Below are 24,362 nucleotides of genomic sequence, written 5' to 3' on the forward strand. Positions count from 1 at the left end.
GATGGTTTTCACTGAAATGCAATAACTAAAACTCTGGCACCCTGGCTATTGCCTATGTGAAAAGTACTGCATGTCTTAGACATGTGAAGACTGATGTTCAAACCACAGGCCAAAACAATTCTCTATCAAGGAGATTGCAAAAGTGTTTCGCTGGAAATATTACTTATTTGATCCCATATTTAGCACTAAAGTTGTTCTTTAACGCCGCACACAGCGATATGATGGGGGCATGAAAATGATGTAGTCTGGACCAGACAAACCAATGATTGATATACTGAGCAACGTCACATTGTCAGGGTTCGATGACACGTAATCAAACGAAGTCACCGAATCTGATCGCCTGGTCCAATTTCGTCTCCTCGTTCGACGGGCATAGTTTCCTGGGGACCTGTATTTGAAACCCGGAATCTCCGGCTGGTGATTATCTTCACTTAGCTGTATGCTGATGTAAGTAATTTTGAAAATCCGGTATATGTATTCACAGGCTGGTTATGTCGGTACCACATATGTATCTTATCTGATTTTGTCTTTCATCATTCTGATAAAGGTCAAACGATAAGTTTCATATTTTTAACATGATTCTAAACATTTATACAACCTAACTTACGTCTACAATGACGTCTTTGTGAGTGAATAAGGTTACGAAACCGATCTTTGGTATCTTTATTCGTACGCGTTTCTTCTGCTGTCATATTGTTTCTTCTAAATATCAATATTGATAAAGAGGCCAAGTTCCTGGGTCTCATTTTCAATCACCATTTAACTTTTAAGCCGCATATTAACTATCTTAAAACTAAATGCCTGAAGGCTCTAGATTTGTGGAAAGTTGTTGCCAACACGAAGTGGGGAGGTGATCAGTCAACTCTCCTACACTTGTATAGGTCTCTAATCCGCTCTAAATTAGATTATGGCTCCATCGTTTATGGTGGAGCCTCTAAGAGCAATTTACAAAAATTAGATTCCATTCACCATCAGGGCCTAAGACTATGTCTTGGCGCGTTTCGAACGTCTCCTGTGGAAAGCTTATATGTAGAAGCTGATGAACCATCGTTAAAGCAGCGGCGTATCAAATTATCGCTTCAATATATTGCAAAATTACGTTCTAACCCGTTAAACCCTGCATATAACTGTATATTTCAACCCCATTACGAAGACCTTTTTCATAGTAAGCCTAAGCTGGTCCAACCACTAGGCATTCGGATTAAACCCCACATTACAGCTGCACATATTGATTTAGATAATATTTCTCCTTTCAGGCTTCTGTCTTCCCGTCCTTGGCAACTTATCAGACCGGAGGTGGACTTGACTCTCACACAATTTAAAAAACAAGACACAAATCAATTAGTATATCAGCAAGAATATTTACAAGTTAGAGCTAAATACGAATCCCACCGTTCTATTTTTACAGATGGATCCAAGGACGGCAGCACAGTCTCCAGTGCTGCTGTCATTGGATCCAAAACCGTCTCATCTCGCTTACCAGACCATAGCTCCATTTTCACTGCTGAAGCCAAGGCAATATTAACTGCTTTGGAATATATCCAAAAACAGTACAGTTGTAAACGGTTCATCATCTTTTCAGATTCATTATCGTGTCTACAGGCAATCAAATCTAGCTCTTCACATCATCCATTCATTTTAGATATTTTAGAATTGTATAATGACCTTGCTACTGGCCAATACGACATCGTCTTTTGCTGGTTGCCCAGTCATGTTGGAATCACGGGTAACACTATGGCTGATGCTGCAGCAAAGGCAGCTCTCAACAAATCTGTGACACCACTTCTACTACCATACAGTGACTATAAACCTGTTATTAGATCCTATATCAAAGACCTAATGCAGAAGAAGTGGGACACTCAAGTGGGTATAAATAAATTACATGCAATTAAAGCAGATATTGGTTATACCTACTTGGGCTGTCAGTCCAGATTTGAAGAAGTCGTATTAAGACGATGTCGTATTGGCCATTCTCGTTATACTCGTTATGTCCTGCTTGACTGTGTGGATTTTTCCATCACAAGGGACAATTATTTCCAGGTTTCATCTATGAAGGATCTTTTTAAGGTAAGTTCTCATTTAATTATTGCTTTTTTAAAAGAAATAGAATTGATTGATTAATTTTGATATGTATTGTATAAAGTATGTGCTTTTAATTTGGTAAAATGATTATATAACTGTGATTGTTAGTGGCTGTACCTTCAAAGGGGGTTGAAGTAGCGTAAAATAATTGTCCCCCTGAGAGGGTACATAAGTCCTATTTCATTCAAAGTATTTTTCATTTTCCATGTTTTTAATCGTAGAATTCTTGTTGTTTTTAACTGATTTGGCTTAAAGTTGCTGACAATCACCAGTGGCCGGAGCGATGATGTCAATCCTGCTGGGTTACCATGTAGTTAGCAGAAGTATCGTAAGTCCCCATGGTACCTAGTATGGTGTCCTACCTTTGGCTATTGGTGATCTATAGCCCATTTTTATTGTGTATTGTTATGAATTGTTACAAATTTTATTATGTTATACTAGTTTTACAATCTACATCTGTGATGGTCTAGTGTTTTTACTGTCCTTTGTCGACAGATTTTAATGTCTATATTTATGTATTATTAATGCCCAACTTGATTTAGTCACGATATGGCTGAAATATTGCCGATGTGACTATAAATCTTAACTCACTCACTCACTCAATATTGATAAATGTCGTACTGCGCTTTCCCGCTATCGTTGTAGTTCTCATACACTCCATATTGAAGTGGGGAGATATTAAAATGTCCCAAGAGACCAAAGACTTTGTAACCTCTCTAACATTGGTCTTATCGAAAACGAATTCCATTTTCTGTTAATTTGTAAAACATATAACAATCTTAGAAACAAATATATTCCGGGAAAATGTTATGTCCATCCTACATTACATAAATTTAACATATTGTTGTCATCATGTCATGCTGAAACCATGAAAAACATCTCATTATATATATTCCATGCCATGAATATTAGAAGCTCGTTAATGTCCATTGTGGACTGACTATCTAAATGTACAATGGGCCGATGACCTACAGTACGAAATGAATATAGAAATATCGGTCATCACAGTGATGTGAAGCCATTGAATTTATCATTGGTGTTTAACCAGGCGAATGAAGAGTGATGGGTATGGCTTGCGATTTGAATCTTTAACATTTTTATTGTTTTGATAGAGTAGCAGAAGAAGAACTTCACAATGCGCACATTGTTCTAAAATATAAATTGACGTCCAAAAGAAACTTTACCAACTGAAAATATAAATTTCAGACAAAGTATAAATACAACAATAGTGTATGCAGAAAATGTCTGTTACATGTTTGCGAGATAACACGCGAAAAAGTGAAAAACACGTGCACCACGGACAACTGCAAATGCACGTGCGGGTATGTGTATAAAACGATTGCAACGGCAAGTCAGACATCCACAGAGATAAAAAAAAAACACAAAAGAAATGCCACGACTCACAGTCGAACAAAGTGAACGAGCCTTGGGTATGGTACAGATGGGAGCCACCCCCGCCCATATTGCACAAACCTTCGGTTGCTCCCGTGTTGCCGTTACAAACTTGATGCAACGTTACAGACAGACAGGGCGGACCGCAGACAGGCCAAGAACAGGCAGACCCAGGGTGACCACGCCCCATGATGACCGGTACTTGCGTACCTTGCAACTCGCTTTCTGACAGTGACGTCATCGGCGACAAAAGCATAAGGTCACAGGGTTAGTCGACAGACAGTGGCCAGGAGACTCAGGGCTCATGGAATCAGGGCTTTTAGACCATACAGAGGACACCTATTGACAGCGCAACATCGTCGTGTGCGTTTGATATGGGCCCGGACTGTACAACGTTGGCAGAGGGTTGTCTTCACTGACGAAAGTCGATTCTGTATGTTTAGAGCTGATGGAAGACAACGTGTTTACCGCCGAAGGGGTGAACGAACGGCGGCGTGTTGCGTTCAGGAGGTCGTACCATATGGTGGAGGGAGTGTCATGTTGTGGGGAGAGATCTGTGGGCAGGAGAGGACACCGCTGGTCATCTTTGACGGAAAACTTGACAGCTCAGCGTTACATGGATAACATTCTTCGTCCAGTTGTCCTACCATTTCTCCAACAGCAGCCACATGGTGTCATTTATCAGCATGACAACGCTAGAGCTAATACAGCCAGAATTGTTACTAACTTCCTCGCAGCCAACAACGTCAACGTCCTGCCGTGGCCTCCACGCTCACCCGACATGTCCCCCATAGAACACCTCTGAGACTTGATGGATCGTCGTCTTCGACAACGACCCCACCCTCCAGCCAACCGGCAAGAACTGACGTTCGCCCTCCACGAAGAATGGCGTCTAATCCCACGTGACCTCATCAGACGACTGACTTTTTTGTGCGTCGAAGAGTTTTTGCGTGTATTGAGGCATTTGGTGGTCACACACGCTACTAATGACATGTTATTAAACGTGAGCGATTGTTTAATCACTCTATTGTCCATGATTCTGAAAGCTCGAGTTTTGTACCACATCCAACTTTGGAGGGCTCTGACGTCATTCTCGGTCGCGGTATGATTGTCATCATCAGTTGATTATGTTGATTTATATTGATCTACTCAATACACTTTACTTCATGCATGTATGTTTTGTTGTTTTTGAGCAAGAGTGATTTCAAACTCTGGTAAAGTTTCTGTCGGACGACAGTTTATAACAAGTCCAAGCCAGAGAATAGCCAGTCCTTTTTATCCGACGAAACAGATTCCCTTGGGCGTAAAAGACCAAACTGAGTTCATTGATTTAGTTAATATTGAAGTCACATCGGTAGTATTTCAGCGTTGTCGTGACTATCAATTGTTATAATACAATATATACTAAACAACAAAAGTTCCTGTGACATTGAATAAGATTTAATCCAAAGTTATGTTTTTTACCAAATCTGAAACAATTTCGGTTTGCGACAGATAAAAGACTCCTGTAAGTGTTCAAATGGTTTAATTTGCCATACTGACTTCAGAAAATGCGTGATTTCATGAAAAATCATGAACATGCCAAAATGTCAATTTACAAATCAATAGCGTGTGTGTCCGCCTCTGGTTGCGATCCAAGCAACATATCTTCGTCTCATGGAATGGACCAGGCGTCGCACAAAGTCCTGTGGGATATCTGTCCATATCTGCTGGAGCATGTTTCGAAGTTCCTGGAGTGTCTGTGAGAGACGTGGTTGACGTCGAAGGCGCCGAACATCTCTTCCCACATGTGCTCCATTTGTGAGAGATCAGGGGAGCGAGCCGGCCAGGGGATGACATTCACGTTGTTTTGTTGAAGAGAATCCTGAAGAGAAGTCGAGCAATATGAGGCCTGGCGTTGTCATGTTGAAAGGTAAAGCCTGGGCCATGACGACGCAAAAACGATAGTACAACAGGGCCGATGATCTCGTCGCGGAAGCGCTGTCCATTGAGATTTCCCTCTACCACTAGCAAACGGGTCCTCTGTCTTGCTGTAATCCCACCCCATACCATAACGCTGCCGCCCCCGAACCGATCTTCTTCCATGACGCAATGATTGACGTAACGTATACCTCGACGTCGGTACACTCGAATCCGTCCATCGCTGTGGCTGAGGTGAAAACGAGACTCGTCAGTGAATAGAACTTGTCCCCACTGCAGGGCTGTCCAGCGTAGACGCTGTCTGCACCACTGTAGACGTGCTTGACGGTGGTTTCCTGTCAAAATGGGACGTCTGGCGACAATCCCTGCACATCTGCGGCGGCGACGTACGGTTTGTGAAGATATTCGTCGAAGGCCAGGTATGCTTCTTGCAGTCATTGTTGCTGGCTGGAATCGATTTCGTAGGTGTGTTGTCGAATAAGATGTCTTGTCGATTACTGGTTACACGTGACCAGAGGCTGGTCTCTGACTGCATTCGTCTGTTGCCAACGTTGCCATAAACACCAAATGGTGTTTCTGTGGACGTTAAATTGTCTTGGAACATCACGTTGACACGATCCTGCTTCAGGCATACCAATGCCTCGCAGACGCTCATTTTCGGACAAGCGTGGCATTTCGTAATGTTGAATAATTGCGTAATTTTGTTGTTTTTTCTGACTGGTTGTTGTCAGCACGATTCTAAACAGTGCATATGGAATCCCGTTAACGCACATGTTTTATACCCAGTCTGGGTATGAAATGCATGGGGCTTGCATAAAAGTCAACTTTTGCATGGAATGCATGCTTTTCTGTAGCAGTTGCGTTTTTGTGACTTGATTCCATTCATGTACTACAATATTGAAAACCAAACTTTACTTGTTTGAAAAATACACTAAAATATTGGTGTCACAGGAACTTTTGTTGTTGAGTATATCATTTTCCATGACGCGCTCTACATATTCAGGGTCGTACCAAGGATGGAGCTCTGGGTCAAAACCACTAGCATGGCGAAGGATGTAAAGAGCGAGCCAATCCATCATACTCTGTTTGTGCCAAAGCTGGGCATCCACTGACAATGTGTTGGACAGTCTAAATAAATTCATTGCATAATCTACATTTCATATTTACATTTTTGATGCAAAATCACACATTGATGGCTTCGAGTGGGAAGTGACTGGTTCTGAGCAGCAAACGACACTCAATAAACCAAGTCACAGATCCAGGTGCTCGTCTCTTACGACAAATATAGGTTCCCAGAGACCTATGCAACAGGCTGGCCTAGTACTTAGCTTACAATGTTAAAATGAGTCCTGATTTTTTTCTCTCATAGTATTAACATCCTATATTTGGCTCCTCCTTGAGATCAGGGTAGGCAAGCGGTCCAATGGACAATTCATAGGTACAAATATGTTGGTCGTGGGTTCGAATCCCGATTTTGATCCTAAGTCTGTCAGTACCGTACCCATGTTCGTCTGTTTCATGAATGGGCAATCGTCTCCATTGAATACTTTTTTCCTTCGGGATTCCCTTTACATAGATTTCATCTGCACTCAATAAAATCATCAAATTGCCAGAAAATATTTAGCATGAGTGTTGGTTTGGTTGTTTTGTTGTTCTACGCCGCACTCAGCAATATTCCAGCTATATGACGGCGGTCTGTAAATAATCGAGTCCGGACCAGACATTCCAGTTATTAATATCCTGAGCATCGATCCACGCAATTTGACTCGATGACATGCATCAACCAAGTCAGCGAGCCTGACCCCCCGATCCCGTTAGTCGCCTCTTACGACAAGCATAGTCGCCTCCTTTTACAGCAAGCATGGGTTGCTGAAGACCTATTCTAACCCGGATCTTCACGGGTCTCGATGTAGGCAATTGTGATACGATGACATGCATCAACCAAGTCAACGAGTGTGACCACCCGATCCCGTTAGTCGCCTCTTACGACAAGCATAGTCGCTTTTTACGGCAAGCATAGGTTACTGAAATGTGATTGAACCAAGAGATAAATCTTTCTCCTGTGAGGTAATGATCAGAAACATGCAATTGTATCAGGGGCCTGATTTCATGTACACTCCTTACTTTAAATGGGTGGCGGGATTAAAAAACAAATTCATTGTAACACATAAACATAAAATGTCAAATCATCAACGCGCTACCTTGTCACTGGATTGTCTGATCCACTATCACTTGCTTGCCTTGTTTTCTGGCCGCCATCGTATACACTCGGTACTGCTGTGCGGCGTCAGGCAACAAATGCTTACTTTTCAGAGCTAATTGTGTGGCGGTTTCATCCCTTAGTTTCAATGATCATATTGGTTTCACCTCTAGGTTTCAGGACCCGTGAAAATCCGGGGTAGAATAGGTCTTCAGCAACCCATGCTTGCCGTAAAAGGCGACTATGCATGTCGTAGAAGGCGACTAAGTTTCACTAAGTTTCAATGATCATATTGGTTTCACCACTAAGTTTCAATGATCATGTTGGTTTCACCACTAAGTTTCAATGATCATATTGGTTTCACCTCTAGGTTTCAGGACCCGTGAAGATCCGGGGTAGAATAGGTCTTCAGCAACCCATGCTTGCCGTAAAAGGCGACTATGCATGTCGTAAAAGGCGACTAACGGGATCGGGGGGGTCAGGCTCGCTGACTTGGTTGATGCATGTCGATTATTTACAGACCACCGTCATATAGCTGGAATATTGCTGAGTGCGGCGTGACACAACAAACAAACAAACCAAACCAACTAAGTTTCAATGATCATATTGGTTTCACCACTAAGTTTCAATGATCATATTGTTTTCACCAATAAGTTTCAGTGATCATATTGGTTTCACCACTAAGTTGCAATGATCATATTGGTTTCACCACTAAGTTGCAATGATCATATTGGTTTCACCACTAAGTTTCAATGATCATATTAGTTTCACCACTAAGTTTCAGAGATCACCACTAAGTTTATGTCGATGAAAATGTAAGCATGTCCTACCGTACACACAGCAACCGTGCAGCACAAAGCTTCCCGTCAATACTATTAGTATGACGGGATTTCCAAAGGCGTCGAATCATGAGGTTAAATGAACAGGTGAACCCTTGGGTCGTCGGTAATAGTTCTCCATCAAAACAACAAATAGTCAGAAAAAACTAAAATGGTCGGATGTCCTAAATAAGTGGTTCTTTCGTAGTCCACGATATAAAGCATTATGGAAAAAAGCATCACTTATTCAGCCACTGAAGCCCATTTCTGGTGTCAGCCGCCGTGATATTGCTGGAATATTCCTGAAATGAGTGAGTATGGTTTTCTGCCGTTTTTAGCAATATTACAGCAATATTACCAAAGGGGACACCTGGGCCCCGTTCCACAAAGCGATCTTAGCGCTACGGTCATCGTAAGCCTATGTTAAAGTATGGGAATTACGATCATCGTAGCGCTAAGATGGCTTTATGCAAGAGGACCCTGGGCTTCACACTGTACCCATGTAGGGAATTAAACCCGGGGTTTCGGCGCGAAGAGCAAACGCTTTAACCACTAGGGGTACCCAACCGCCACAGGAATATTGCTGAAAGTGGCGTGAAACCATACTCACTCACTCACTCACTCACTCACTGTGAACTACGGTCAACACCTTATCAACCAGTAGCATTATGTGATCCAGTGAATCCGTAGGTCCTAATAGAAAACTCGAGATAAATTGTTACATTTTATTTTGCATTTTGAATTAGATACAAATGATTGACCTGTTACTGTGTGTTAAATGGTGGATTATATATATTATGTAAGGCTTCTTTTCAAGTGTCACTTACCCAGCTCACATTGTGTCGTTGCAAGAATTACGAAACAAAACACATATTGGTGATATATAGGCTTTTAAGCAGCGCGCTTTCACGAAGAGAGCATCACGTATCACTTTTGATATCACAATTCAAAAATGACTCGCCACATAGGAAATATACATGATTTTATAACAACAGAGTATACACATTACAGCTGTTTCCATTTTACGACTATCAAATAAAATGAAAATATCGACAGTATTTGCTTTCACTTAGTGCAGAGAGCGCAGGGGACGAAGTACGTGTTTTTGTATGGAGGACATGGCAAGGCTCCACACTGGTACTCGACATTGAACAACAAACGTCCGTCATTGCTCTGGTACCCCCCTTCTATTGACGTTGGGTCTGAATCAAGGCACACATACTCAGAATTCCCAGTATCATCGTGTTTTGGACCAACAAGGAATCCCCAGTACTCTGTGTTCCAACCTTCCATACACTCGTGTCTTCCAGGAACCAAGATGGCGGACGTTCGAGTGGCACTTCTGCACACAGCGCATGGCGGGTCCTGGTTTGCGAGATCTGATCTCCAGACCTGTTCATACTCCGCTCCGTACAAGAAGTTGTATGAACTCGTGTTTCTGGCAAAGGTTTTTTCAAACTGAGGCTCGGGATGAGTGCAGAGGATATTAGAACCCGCTCCAGCATGGGAAAAATGCCCCCCAACCATGAAACCTGAAACACATTAGATCATACGAGCGTAGTCTAAACAAACACGTTATTCTTTTGAAGGAATGAATGTTTGTTTTGTTGTCTGTTCTTTAACGCCGCACACAGCAATATTCCAGCTATAAGATGACGGTCTGTAAATAATCGAGTCTGGACCAGACGATCCAGTGATTGACATCATGATCATCGATCCACGCAATTGGGATACGATGATATGCATCAACCAAGTCAGCGAGCCTGACCACCCGATCCCGTAAGTCGCCTCTTACGACAGGCACAGTCGCATTTTACGGCAAGCATGGGTTCCTGAAGACATATACTACCCCGGATCTTCACGGGTCTTGTAAAGGAATGGATAGTGCAGTTTTATCCTAATTGCCTGTTGGTACTCATGTCTGAATGTGACAACCCAGAAGCTGATGTCCAAAGTACCAAACCACTCTGTCGGGGTGTAATGATATACAATGCGCCAGATCGCACACTGTAACTAACCATGGCCAATCATGATTCTTCATGATCAGGTAGGCATGGGGCAATGGCATTTGAAGACCGCCAATAACCGCCATAACCGCCAAGGGGACGTTCAAAACGCGTCACCACATTAAATGTTAATTATATTGCTTATTGTGTATTTAAGCTACTTGATTTAATCCAGCAACCTGATGCAGATAACACATGACCTCATATTTTGAAGATAGTCTGTGTGCGTTTGGAAACAATCAATTGATCAAACAAACAAACATTAACTTGAAATATGAAACTTCAATCACCATTTATGGATATATAAGTATTTAGAAAACGCACACAGCTTCAATGGATTGTTTTCATTGAAGATAAGGAGTCTCATCATGAGACATGTATACCCAGGGAAAATGTCATTCCAATATTTCATGTTGGGTGCTCCACCTAGAGATGAGAACCAAATGCTTAGAATAAACCCTTTCTTACTACTGTAAAATGTTTAGTAACTTTATTGAGATAATGATATTTAGAAAAAACAAATTGTTTCCACTTTAACATGATGAGTAGTTTTAAGATTAAGATTTACAAATAAATTCAATTCTACGGTTGTAAAATGGTGAGAAACGATAGGTTCGAATAAGCCAATTCTTTCAAGACTGGAAACTGGTCGGTAACATACTAACAAGTGGATAAACATGTTTAGAAATACGGCATTTTTTAGAACTGTAAAATGGCTAGTACCTTGAGGATGAGGATGTAAAGAAATACGACAATTCTTAGAACTGTAAAATGGCTAGTAAATTCAGGATAAAGATGTTAAGAAAGATGACAATTCTTACAATTGTAAAATGGTTAATAACTTAAGGATAAAGATGTAAATTAATACGACATTTCTTAGAACTGTAAAATGGCTAGTAACTTGAGGATAAACATGTTTAGAAATACGACAATTCTTAGAACTGTAAAATGGTTAGTAACTTGAGGATAAACATGTTTAGAAATACGACAATTCTTAGAACTGTAAAATGGTTAGTAACTTTAGGATAAAGATGTAAAGAAATACGACAATTCTTACATCTGTAAAATGGCTAGTAACTTGAGGATAAACATGTTTAGAAATACGACAATTCTTACATCTGTAAAGTGTCTAGTAACTTTAGGATAAAGATGTAAATTAATACGACATTTCTTACAACTGTAAAATGGCTAGTAACTTGAGGATAAACATGTTTAGAAATACGACAATTCTTAGAACTGTAAAATGGCTAGTAAATTCAGGATAAAGAAGTTAAGAAAGATGACAATTCTTACAATTGTAAAATGGTTAATAACTTAAGGATAAACATGTTTAGAAATACGACAATTCTTACATCTGTAAAGTGTCTAGTAACTTTAGGATAAAGATGTAAATTAATACGACATTTCTTAGAACTGTAAAATGGCTAGTAACTTGAGGATAAACATGTTTAGAAATACGACAATTCTTTGAACTGTAAAATGGCTAGTACATTCAGGATAAAGATGTTAAGAAAGATGACAATTCTTACAATTGTAAAATGGTTAATAACTTAAGGATAAACATGTTTAGAAATACGACAATTCTAAGAACTTAATTCTTACCGCTGTAAGCGAGATAAGATCCTCCCGGGCACGCGTCATGCCCCCATCGTGTGTAGACGGCACCACCACGACGTTCTACAAACCAATAATGCACCACTAGGTATATGCTTGTTGGAATTGGTCTTCAGAAACTAACGGAAACGAAAGGTCAGTCTTCGACAAAAACCATTTCCATGATCAAAAGAAATCTCTCACAACAGAGTATATTGTACAATTCCGACTATGTCATAAGCATGTGTTATGAATCATTATCAAATAATCATGATGCCAGGTGTTCGCGAAATATTGAACGTATCCTACCCTACCGGTGGCACCGTCACAAACACATGCACAGGCAAATCATTAGATAAAATCTTTTATACCTTCACTGAGGACAGGAATGTTGTAATCTAGATCAAACAACTTTTGAACAACTCTTCGCAGAAAGAACAATACTCGACTGTCCCTGAAAATGAAGACACCAAAGACTGGAGGTGCTGGAATACTGAGCGACATTAACAGAAAGTTACCTTTTTGAAGGTTAGTCATCTTTCTTGTCATACAGTCTTTTGTGGAGTTGTTTGTCTCTCTCATCTTCATCTACAATGTTGTGAGTCGCCATATGGCTGAAATAATGCTGATGCGACGTTAAATCTTAACTCACTCACTCTACAATGTTGTGAGTCGCTATATGGCTGAAATAATGCCAATGTGACGTTAAATTTTAACTCACTCACTCACTCACTCACTCTACAATGTTGTCGATGTAGATATATGTGATTTATACCTACCAAGCTTAGTCTGGTTGTCCACGAGTCCTCCGTCCACATCCATGGTGTGACGCAACCGGATCTCAGCTCTGTTCATCAGTCTGACGTTTTCACTGAACATGGCAGACATTGCTTCCATGCGCTGTGTCAGGTTCTCCGCCATCTCCTGCGTGTCCTGTAAAGATGTCTTCATCTCAGTTGCACTGGGAACAGTTGCAGTTGACACCACCTTGAAGATGCAAAAGAGCAAGCACGTTAGAAATCTAACCAAACACGCCATCATGAAGTATACGAACACCGACTGTAGATGAGAACAGCCTCGACTGTTTGTGTGCATCATGCGTATTCCATGGTCCAAACAGGTAGTGACTGCGCAGTTGATGCAAGGTTTGTTTGTTTGTTTGTTGTTTAACGCCGCACTCAGCAATATTCCAGCAATATGACGGTGGTCTGTAAATATTCGAGTCTGGACCAGACAATCCAAGTCAGTGAGCCTGACCACCCCATCCCGTTAGTCGCCTCTTACGAGAAGCATAGTCGCCTTTTACGGCAAGCATGGGTTGCTGAAGACTATTCTAACCCGGATCTTCACGGGTCAGTAGTAGTAGTAGTAGTAGTAGTAGTAGTAGTAGTAGTCACGGGTCAGTAGTAGTAGTTGTAGAAGTAGTAGTAGTAGTAGTCACGGGTCTGTAGTAGTAGTAGTAGTAGTAGTAGTAGTAGTAGAAGTCACGGGTCAGTAGTAGTAGTAGTAGCAGTAGTAGTAGTAGAGTAGTATTACCGGTCAGTAGTAGTATTGATAATAGTAGTTTTCAGTGATCCAATCATATGATGTTATCCACTATGTAGTAGTAGTAGTAGTAGTAGTAGTAGTAGTAGTAGTAGAAGTCACGGGTCAGTAGTAGTAGTAGTAGCAGTAGTAGTAGTAGAGTAGTATTACCGGTCAGTAGTAGTATTGATAATAGTAGTTTTCAGTGATCCAATCATATGATGTTATCCACTATGTAGTAGTAGTAGTAGTAGTAGTAGAAGTAGTAGTAGTAGTAGTAGTAGTAGAAGTAGTAGTAGTAGTAGTAGTAGTAGTAGCATTGCCAACTGTGCCCAATGGATCTGTTTCGGAGGATAATCGAGGGTGGTTATGCTCTTGCGTTGACGTTTTAAATTCTCCATTGAATTCCTCACATACATTACTTCTGCAGTAGTCATCTCTGGTTCCCAGGTGATTCTTTGCATAAACGTTTACATCAGTGTCATCTTATCCCATCTTGTCTTTCATCATGTTGGTTACAGGTCACGCCTTTCTGCAGGAACCTCCCTGCTCTCCATGTTACCACTCACAGCCGTACCTTTCCCTTCCACGGTGCCTCCTTCAGTGATATCACTGTATTGTTTGTAAATACTGTGACACGAATGCCCCACACCGCTGACAGAAATATCATCCCCCGGCCCTGTCGCTGATGTATGTTACTCTGTCCAAAACACACGTGTATGTATACAGAACACCGACACAATGTGCCCTACACACATCTGCGACGTCCTGCTGTTGTATGAACGCTCATTATATTCAGGAATGGATAGTTGTTGTCAACGTCATATATTCTTAATTTCAATGAATTTACACTTCGCAGTAAACTGTTGTTTTAATTAGACACTCAAGTTAATGATTTCAAAACATAGTACGTTGATAGCATTCAGTACATCTTTAGCCACAGGCGTTTTCCGACGCTGTCATGACCCAGGGGTTAGCGAAACATGAACAACTAATTTTCGAGAAGGGATTTTATAGTCTCTGCTCAAATCATACTAGCCTTTTTAGTCAAAGTGTAGAACTGTGTATTTTAAGGTGGAGAATATCATCGGAACTATCCATACCTTCAACATAATAGGCCTCGGATCCATTATATCTAAGTGAGTGAGTAAGTTTGGTTTTACGTCGCTTTTAGCAATATGCCAGCAATATCACGGCAGGGGACACCAGAAATTGGCTTCACACATTGTACCCATGTCGGGATTAGAACCTAGGTCTTCGGCGTGACGAGCGAACGCTTTAACCCGACCGCCCCTCAAAGGAATGAAGATTTACTCGAACATTGCCCTCAACAGCATTGACCCAAGGTGTCCACGTTATCTGACGTCGAGAATGAGTGGTTGAAGGCTCCGCAGAGTTGCGTCGCTTAGCCGTGCCAGGAGACTCACCTTGAAGACGACCCTTGTTCTGACAGCAAGATACCCATAATCGTAGTTTACACAAAGTGGTAACGTCAAGGGACTGAGTAACGTTGTTACCCCAAGAGTGAGCGTGAAACCCCACATACTCACTAGATTGATTGTAACCTGTCTGTATACTGTATATTAGCCATGGTGTTTTCCGACATAGTCATGTCCAAGAGGTTAGCGAAATATGGACACCTAATTATTAAGAAATCGAGTCAGATATCAGAAATATTTACGAGTTTCATAAACATGGCATGGCACGGGATCGAGTTTAGTATTTTATTTTTTACTCGTGGAACACTTGCAGAAAACGGTAAGTCGCTTGAACTGGGTCACGCGTATGAATACAGACACAAGTTAAAACACCACCTGATCACGATCTCGGACGAATGCTCGGTACATCTATAAATACTTTACTTAAGACGTGAACCCATAATACATCATAACTTTAAATTCTGAACATTTGACTTCATTTTGAGAACAAAACAATCGTGTTTCTTTCTGAAAGTTTGTTCCCTGGGAACTGTGCACAATGTCACCATGGTTGCCCTACAGGAGACATTTTGGAATTGGTGGTCAAGTAAACCCTTCTTGTCTAAGTTCAGCTTAGCGCTTGTAGGCAAGAACTGGACATCGCTCGTCACCCGTTGGCCGGCTCTCGGGGTGACAGAACGAACATCACGAATGCTGACCTCAGTTGAACTCATGGAACTCGGACCCACTGGAAACATCCCCCTAGTTCATGTTTTCTGTGCGGAGAGACAGTCCTTAAAGAGGTTGCATACAAAAAAACAAAAAATTCAAGAAATGGGTATATTTGGTATCATTTTGTAGGAAAATATATCCTGAATCAAATTACGCAATAAAAAAAACAAGTCACCACGGCATTTTTTGAATAAGTGGCGCCATCTAGAGGCACCGGATAATAAAATAATTTTGCGAATAAAATGGTAATTTTAAAGTTTGATTACTAAATGAGTGTTTTTAAATAGACATATTACAGTATTGATATGACACAAAACAGAAAAATGAAAATTCAGTTCAAAACTTCACACATCATTTGACTTTAGAAAAAGCACATTTTCCCAAAAAATTGATTCATCAGTCAAAAAAAGCATTTTACAAAATCAAGATATTTTTTAAACTGGCTTATTTCTAATGTTTATTCATTGTAAGATAAAATTATAAAATAAAAACAACATGTTACCAGAGGATATTTAAATTATTTTCAATCAATACAGCATACCCCTAAAATAAAGAATCAGGGGAGGTAACTCTTGCCCAAATTTACATTTCTATGAGTTCAAGTACAATTAGCCGCGAGTCAAAGGGACGTAACCGCATTACAAATACTCGCCGTTACACGCGCGTCCGGTATGCGCATGAACAATGGTATCCAACGTCTTTAAGCCAAAATGCGTAGTGTTGTGCCACCATCCCTCATCGATGACACCTGATGAAGTTATTGGGCATGCGGGCGCACTCCTCCGATAACGCACGTGCCAGATACTGTACGTTGTCCGGCAGTATGTGACCTGGCATTGTCTTGTTGGAAAGAGAAGAACAACTGGCATGTTCATTAGGGTGCCCAGTATGTTGGTATCGCTGAGGTAGTCTGGCAATAGTCTTGCTGTATAGACCTTCATTGTCCAATTAGCAACATTTCAAGACCCCTCACTCCCTGTTCTGCTGATAACCTTGGCATTTTTTCCACGTGCTTTTATGAGCTATGAATCCAAGCGCTTGCTCTTTATACCGCGCGATCTTTAAACAAGCTGTTTAATACAAACTTCACAAAAGAAACGGACAAAAACTGTCTTCTGACTTCCAACAGACAGATGCTGTTGTGTCTTTTCGGCAATCGTGTTCCTTTAGCCAATGTATTAAAACCCATTTACAAGCTGACAATGTATACTCTCTTTTCATCGGCGCATCTATGTTGAGATGATGGGTGAGTGAGTGAGTATGGTTTTACGCCGCTTTTAGCAATATCCCAGCAATATCACGGCGGGGGACACCAGAAATGGGCTTCACGTATTGTACCCATGTCGGGAATCGAACCCGGGTCTTCGGCGTGACGAGCGATAGCTTTAACCACTAGGCTACCCGACCGACCGTATAGTTGAGACATGTGGATAAACACACAATGCCATTTAGAAAATGGTCAAATGTAACAAATACAGATTCTCGTACAGATTCTCGTACTTTTGGGGGTTGAGTAAGTGAGTGAGTTGGGTTTAACGCCGCTTTTAGCAGTATTCCAGTTATATCGCGGCGTGTCAGCATAATGTGGGAGGAAAGCCCGAAGTGATGCAGGTCTCAGACGTTTATCACTTCGGTGAAACCCACGAGCACGGGTATGGTGCTGACAAACCTAGAAACATAATTGGGGCGAACCGGGTTTCGAACCCACAATCATAGGTTTCTGGCGTGCCCAAGGGACGCAACTCTGCACAGCGAATCGCGGCGCCTTAGACGACTGGGCCACCCGTGCCCCTTTTGGGGGGTTGAGTCCCGTCCGGGACATGCGGATATACTTGCATCCGGATTTGTGCTAGGTGATCCTCTAATGTAACAATCGTGGGCATGGGTGGCCCGGTCTTCTCTTGCGCCACGATTCGTTGTGCATAGTTGCGTCCCTTGGGCACGCAAGAATGATTGTGGGTTCGAATCCCGGTTCGCCCTGATTATGTTTTTTGGTTTGTCAGCACCATACCCGTGCTCATGGGTTTCACCGAAGTGGGAAACTTCTAAGATCTGAATCACTTCGGGCTTTCCTCCCACTTTAATCTGACACGCCGCGATATAACTGGAATACTGTTAATTGCGGCTTTAAACCCTACTCACTCACTCACTCACTCACTCACTCGAATATGAGATTCGTACATATTTGATGCTCTATGTTCACCTTACTCGCACTCAAGGGATTTACAAGCCTGAGTAGCGTTGGACGTTCCTCCAAACATTATGCTAACACGCCGTGATAAAACTGAAATATGTTTAAATACGTATTGTGCTGTTTTATACACCTTGAACTTACATCCGGCTTCAACTGTAAATACGGTACGTGTCCTCCGTTGTACCATAACAAAATTAAATGAAAACTCTTTATGTGAGTGGGGCGATCGGGTAGCGTATGTAATAACATGAATGTCTACAGATCTGATAAGGGGCGGTCGGGTAGCCTTATGGTTTAAGCGTTCGCTCGTCACGCCGGGTTCGAGTCACCACATGGGTACACTGTGTGAAGCCCATTTCTGGTGTCTCCCGCCGTGATATTGCTGGAATATTGCTAAAAGCGGCGTAAAACCATACTCACTCATCCACTCACTTTATGTTCGTGGCACTATTGAGTGAGTGAAGAGTCGGGTTGCCAATGCTGCTACAATGATTCCAGCTTCCTGATGACCTGGGTGCCGTTGTACAAAGCGATCTTAGCGCTGAGGTGATCGTAACTCCCATAGCTTAACATAGACTTACGGCCGTCGTAGCGCTGAGGTTGTTTTGTACAACGGCACTCTGAAATTGTTAAAAAAAATGAGTTGTGTGTCCTGTTTCTTTGTTGTTTGACCCCGCAGTCGTTTATATTCCAGCCATAGGACGTATTTCCCAAACTTCCTCTTTTGCTCTGCACCTGCTCGCCACATCACGACTGCTGATCTTTCGATAATCGACAGTGTTTTCCTGAGACAAGTGTATCAGAGTGGTCCCACATACCGTGAATATGAAAAATGAAAAAGGCACTTGAGTCTATAATTTCAAATTACTCATGGATGATGATGTGTACGCCAAATTCTTTCCGAGTAGATCAAACAAGTGATTGATATTATGAGCACCCCCACCTCGTCGGAGTATGATGACACGTTACTGAGCCTATCCACCGCATGCATTAAGTGACCTAATACATCTAGCATACCTTCCTGGGGTCCGTTCCACAAAGCTATTGTAGCGCTATAGTTATCGTAACTCTCATCGCCCGTTGAAATCCGGGGTAGAATAGGTCTTCAGCAACCCATCCTAAAAGGCGACTATGCTTGTCGTAAGAGGCGACTAACGGGATCGGGTGGTCAGGCTCGCTGATTTGGTTGATACATGTCATCGATCTCAATTGTGTGGATCGATGCTCAAGATATCAATCACTGGATTGTCTGGTCCAGACTCAATTATTTACAGACCGCCGTCATATAGCTGGAATATTGCTGAGTGCGGCGTTAAACAACATACAAACCAAAAAAAACAATCTGAATTTGGCAAACATTTATTTAATTTAACTGTTACTCTAATTCTCAGTAAAAAATCGTGTTTTCTACTACATTTTATAAAACCTTGTTAGCAGGTAAGGCACTAATTCCTTTGAATGGTGACAATAAAACCTCTATAAGTGTGTGTCGAAATCTGCCTGAACCTTACATTTGAGGGGTAGGGAAATGGGAAAATATTGAAAAGTAGTTATTCGTCAAAATTTGCCTGGTTTGTTTGACATGCTAGATATCATTAAAATAGTGTCCGGTACCGCCTCAGCATGTCTAGAAGCAGTGACAGGAAGACTAGTCCAACAAGCAACCTTGCAGAATATAAAATAATCTTGTCAGCGGTCCGAACTTGACCACACAGAAGGAAGCGAGCTACAAAAACATATTTTATATCAGTGGAAAGATCTCGAGGAGACGAATCCAATAATAATATAATAATAATAATAATGTGTCCCAGTGTGTTCACATGTTCATAAGCTCAAAAATTGGCTAAAAATTGCATTACTGCAGAAAATTCTGGCAGATTTTTTTTCTGCAGCTATAAACTGGCAGAATTGTTTTTCTGCAGAAACAACTGTCAAAATTATTTTTTCCTGCAGAAATACATGGCAGAATTAATTTTATTCTGCAGTATTATCTTGCAGTAACTTGTTTATCAAACTTTTATTTTGTGCAGAGAGCACAGGGAACAAAGTAATCGTTCTTGTATGGAGGACACGGAAGGGCTCCACAGCTGAACACAACGTTAAACAACCAACGGCCGTCATGGTCCTGATACCCGCCTTCTATGGACCCTGGATCTGAATCAAGACAGATGTAATCGCTGTTCCCAGCATCATCGTGTTTCGAGCCGACCAAGAAACCATAGTACTCTGTGTTCCAACCTGTCATGCACTCGTGTCGTCCGGGAACCAAGATGGCGGTTGCTCGAGAGACACTTCGGCACACAACGCATGGTGCATCTTGGTCGACAAGACTTGTTTTCCAGATCTCTTCATACTCTGCTCCGTACAAGTAGTTGTGCTTGGTCGTGTTTCTGATGAAGGTTCTGTCGAACTGTGGAGATGAATGAGTGCACAAAACATTGGTTCCTGCCCCTGTGTGACCGGAATATCCTCCAGTGGTGAAACCTGTAGAGATACAGTAAACTACGTTTATAACGAACACGCTTATAACGAACTGATGGATATACCGAACATATTTTTGGTCCCGGTCATTTGCTGTATATATGCTGTAAATATGCTTAAAACGAACTACGGTTATATCGAACTAAAATCAGTGGTCCCTTTGAGTTCGTTATAACCGTAGTTTACCGTATTATCAAGACAGCGATTGTCTATGTGATACTCAGGAAGGGAATGTGGATAAGCCACTTGAAACAGTGTAATGCTGCGTCCTCTGATTGTGGGTTCGAATCCTAGAATCCCTCATTATATTTCTTTAGAATCGCATCATTTCAATCTTTCCAGCGACTCACTTGCCGTGATATAAATGAATTAGTGTTAAAAGCGACAATAAACTCAGCTCTCCACTCACACTATAATAACATGAATGTCTACAGATCTGATAAGGGGCGGTAGGGTAGCCTTATGGTTTAAGCGTTGGTCCGTCACGCCGAAGACCCGGGTTCGATTCCTCACATGGGTACAATGTGTGAAGTCCATTTATGGTGTCCCTGCGTGGTGATATTGTTTGAATATTGCTAAAAGCTGCATAAAACCATACTCACTCACTCACAGATCTGATAGCATTATTTAAAGAAGACAATTTCATATGGGTTTTTTTCTGTCCATGTGCATGGATTAATGACTCGTCAAAGTATAAAATACTCAAATACAGGATTATGTGACCAACAAAAAGAAGAAGAATGTGGTCACAGACACAAATCTGAACAGCAGTTCTTTCATCTGACGGGGACACGGGTGGCCCAGTCGTCTAAGGCGCCGCGATTCGCTGTGCAGAGTTGCGTCCCTTGGGCACGCCAGAAACCTATGATTGTGGGTTCGCATCCCGGTTCGCCCCGATTATGTTTCTAGGTTTGTCAGAACTATATCTGTGCTCGTGGGTTTCACCGAAGTGGAAAACGTCTGAGACCTGCATCAATTCGGGCTTTCCTCCCACATTAAGCTGACACGCCGTGATATAACTGGAATACTCTTAAAAGCGGCGTTGAACCCAGCTCATTCACTCACACTTTCTGACAAATAAAAGACTTGGGACCACTCCTCACCTGTATACGCTATATCGGATCCTTCTGGACACACGTGCTGCCCCCAGCGTGTGTAGATTGCCCCGCCTGGATGTTCTGTGAAGATAATAATTGAAAGATAATAAAGAGAGTGAGTAAGTTTTAAATAATCGTTCAAATATTTTAGGGCGTGGCAGCTTTAATAATGTGTGTATTTCGGATGCGCCATATCTCATGAAGTCTGGTTCAAATCGCTACGTAATTACGATGGTCTAGTCTGAGGGTATACAACCTAATCTGCCTTATGAGACTCTAGAATGGCAATAGTCATATTTCCTACCGGGTACCCGTTCACTGCTGGTTAACAAAGGCATTTTTCGAGGCATTTAGAGAAATAACAAGGTTACTTTCCAAAGGAGACACGAAAGGTAACACATGTTTGAGTGTCGGGCACTCCAAGAACAAGCCCAATGTTTGTTGTTATATACGGGAAGACGTGCCACTCTTTGCGTGCAGAAAGCAGGTGAGCAATGAGTGAGTGAGTATTGTTTTACGCCGTTTTTAGCAATATTACGGCGGGGGACACCAGAAATGGGCTTCACACTTTGTACCCATGTCGAGAATCGAACCCGGGAATCTTCGGCGTGACGTGCAAACGCTTTAACCACTAGGCTACCCGACAGCCCCCGGTGAGCAATGAAATAATACATTACAACCGCATCAGCAGTGTTGCAGCTATTTGCTGCAAAGTAGCTCAGGTCGTGGACGTTTACAACGAGCAGGGGTATGTCGCTGTTAGGAAATAGTCTGGGATTCGATAACACAATGTCTTAAGTGTGTCGCACCTGAACCAGTTGGCTCCCAATCTGTGGTCGCACTTTAGACCAGTTGGCTCCCAATATGACAGAATCGCAAGCAAAGTATACTCCTAACGTTTCCACTGTTTATGAGGTGTTACAAGATGTTAATCAGACGTTTGTGATTCAACCCGTGTCAATAAATTCTGGCCCGGCTAAGGGACATAATTCTGCAATTGAAGTCATGATGCCCGTCCGTGAAGATCCGGGGTAGAATAGGTCTTCAGTAACCCATGCTTACCGTAAAAGGCGACTAACGGGATCGGGTGGTCAGGATCGCTGACTTGGTTGATGCATGTCATCGTATCCCAATTGCGTAGATCTATGCACATGATGTCAATCACTAGATTGTCTGGTCCAGATTCGATTATTTACACAGACTGCCGTCATAGAGCTGGAATATTGCTGAATGCGACTTTAAACAACAAATAAATAAACAAAAACGCATCTCCAACAATAGGCGACATGCGAAGAGCAAAAAAAGCGCTCAGGGCATTCCAGGTGAGATGAGGTCCCCAACTACGTATATCTGTCGCATGGGTGTATCGGGTGGATAGGTCGATGCCTTGATTGATAGCATTTCATCATACCCGAGTGTGTCGGGGCGTTGCTCATGGTATCAACCACTGATTTGTCTGGTCAGGATTACAGGCCGCCGTGACAGAGTTGCAATTTTGCTGGAAGCGGCGTTAAACAACACTCAGACAAACAAATGATGAATGAATAATGTTGAAAATTGAAATAATACATAGAAAATATATATGAAACCTGAATCAATTTTCGGTTAAATATTATGCATTTGTCTTTGTCTATGTTATTCTACATAACCCATATATAATTAAAAGCGTTCTTCTACATAACCCATATATATTTATATATATTTATTATATAATACATATATTATAATAAAACACGAGGAGACATCAGAGGACCAAGATGTGATTTAATCAGACCTAATTACAGTCCTCAATTAGACACATGTACCCCACCAGAAGAAAAGGGACCTTATGGGTGCTAGGATACAATTTGCTATGACGTCATAAAGACGTTTGACGTCAACTAACGTCAGTGAAGATCGCCATATGTGCGGACTGTACGAACATATCTTTGTTTTCTCCCGTTAGTTCGTAATGTAATATAAACATTATTTCAAAATCTCCCAGCATATATCTACTTTCAATTCATCACATATTATGTCTAAAAACTTCAATTATTGCATAAACAGTTATTAGTCGGAAAATGAGTCCAAATGTTTTACGTCATGTATCTTGATTGTTATTTGCCGGTACTGTAGTTTGAAAATATAATAAAAAGTAAAAATATGATTTTTCACCAATGATTTTTCCTCCTTTATCACCCGGTGGGTCACATGTAAATACTTCCCCCATTATTTTACGTATCCAGGTGCTATTCAACAATGACTCGTCAAATGTGTCTTACCTGCGTCTGTTTTGTTGTCCGCGAGTACAGGCCCGCCTTCTTGCTCCATCAATTGCCTCATTTTCACATCTGCACTCTTCATCAATCTCAGACTTTCTCTAAATATCGCTGCCATTGCATTCATTCGTTCGGTTAAGTTCTCCGTCATTGACCGTGTCTCACCTATAATAGTTCCCAATTCAGTGGCATTCAGAACATCCTTGGCGACACTCGTGTTGATGCTACAGAAGAGGGAGAACGTGAGAAACCTCGCCAGACACCCCATGACGACTTCGGAACTGATCCCCTGGTTTACTTAGCTTCATTCAGTCTGTAAAATATCTCATGTTTAAGATAGGTTAGGACAAGTTGTCCTTGACACTTTGAGTGTATTTGCTTTGCGATATGGCATTGATGTACCATTACCGTTTGTCATCGTTTTCGAAGAATATAGGGAGCACGAGTGGCCCATGTCAGTCGTCTAATGTAACGATCGTGGGTTCGAATCCGAAAAAGGGGCACGGGTGGCCAAGTTGTCTAAGGCGCCGTGATTTGCTGCGCGGAGTTGCGACCTTTGGGCGCACCAGAAACCTATGATTGTGAGTTCGAATCCCGGTTCGTCCCGATTATGTTTCTAGGTTGGTCAGTAACATACCCGTGCTCGT

At 41.7% G+C, this 24,362-nt stretch overlaps 2 protein-coding genes across 2 annotated transcripts; both read right to left on the bottom strand.

Annotated features, from left to right (window-relative positions):
• Positions 1-9,180: 9,180 nt before the first annotated feature.
• On the bottom strand, positions 9,181-13,052 carry LOC139455325 (uncharacterized). The gene is made up of 3 exons (XM_071236874.1): positions 12,791-13,052; positions 12,021-12,095; positions 9,181-9,944 (listed from the first exon to the last, which is right to left on the bottom strand). The coding sequence occupies exons 1-3, from the start codon at positions 13,050-13,052 to the stop codon at positions 9,478-9,480; spliced, it is 804 nt and encodes a 267-aa protein (XP_071092975.1). The 3' UTR covers positions 9,181-9,477.
• Positions 13,053-19,781: 6,729 nt separating this feature from the next.
• On the bottom strand, positions 19,782-23,983 carry LOC139455326 (uncharacterized). The gene is made up of 3 exons (XM_071236875.1): positions 23,719-23,983; positions 21,464-21,538; positions 19,782-20,363 (listed from the first exon to the last, which is right to left on the bottom strand). Exons 1-3 carry the CDS (start codon positions 23,981-23,983, stop codon positions 19,897-19,899), a joined length of 807 nt encoding a protein of 268 aa, XP_071092976.1. The 3' UTR covers positions 19,782-19,896.
• Positions 23,984-24,362: the final 379 nt, after the last annotated feature.

This window comes from Haliotis cracherodii, unplaced genomic scaffold, assembly GCF_022045235.1.
Source record: "Haliotis cracherodii isolate W230 unplaced genomic scaffold, xgHalCrac1.p SCAF_11, whole genome shotgun sequence".
In the NCBI taxonomy this organism is placed as follows: Eukaryota; Metazoa; Mollusca; class Gastropoda; order Lepetellida; family Haliotidae; genus Haliotis; species Haliotis cracherodii.

Excerpts from the sequence above, each read along its gene's own strand:
- LOC139455325 (XM_071236874.1), bottom strand. The coding sequence starts at position 13,052 with ATGATGGCGTGTTTGGTTAGATTTCTAACGTGCTTGCTCTTTTGCATC. Across the intron at positions 12,096-12,790 it reads GGACAACCAGACTAAGCTTG|AACGTCGTGGTGGTGCCGTC; the intron begins GTAGGTATAAAT and ends ATTGGTTTGTAG. Across the intron at positions 9,945-12,020 it reads ATCTTATCTCGCTTACAGCG|GTTTCATGGTTGGGGGGCAT; the intron begins GTAAGAATTAAG and ends AATGTGTTTCAG.
- LOC139455326 (XM_071236875.1), bottom strand. The coding sequence starts at position 23,983 with ATGGGGTGTCTGGCGAGGTTTCTCACGTTCTCCCTCTTCTGTAGCATC. Across the intron at positions 21,539-23,718 it reads GGACAACAAAACAGACGCAG|AACATCCAGGCGGGGCAATC; the intron begins GTAAGACACATT and ends TTATCTTCACAG. Across the intron at positions 20,364-21,463 it reads ATCCGATATAGCGTATACAG|GTTTCACCACTGGAGGATAT; the intron begins GTGAGGAGTGGT and ends GTATCTCTACAG.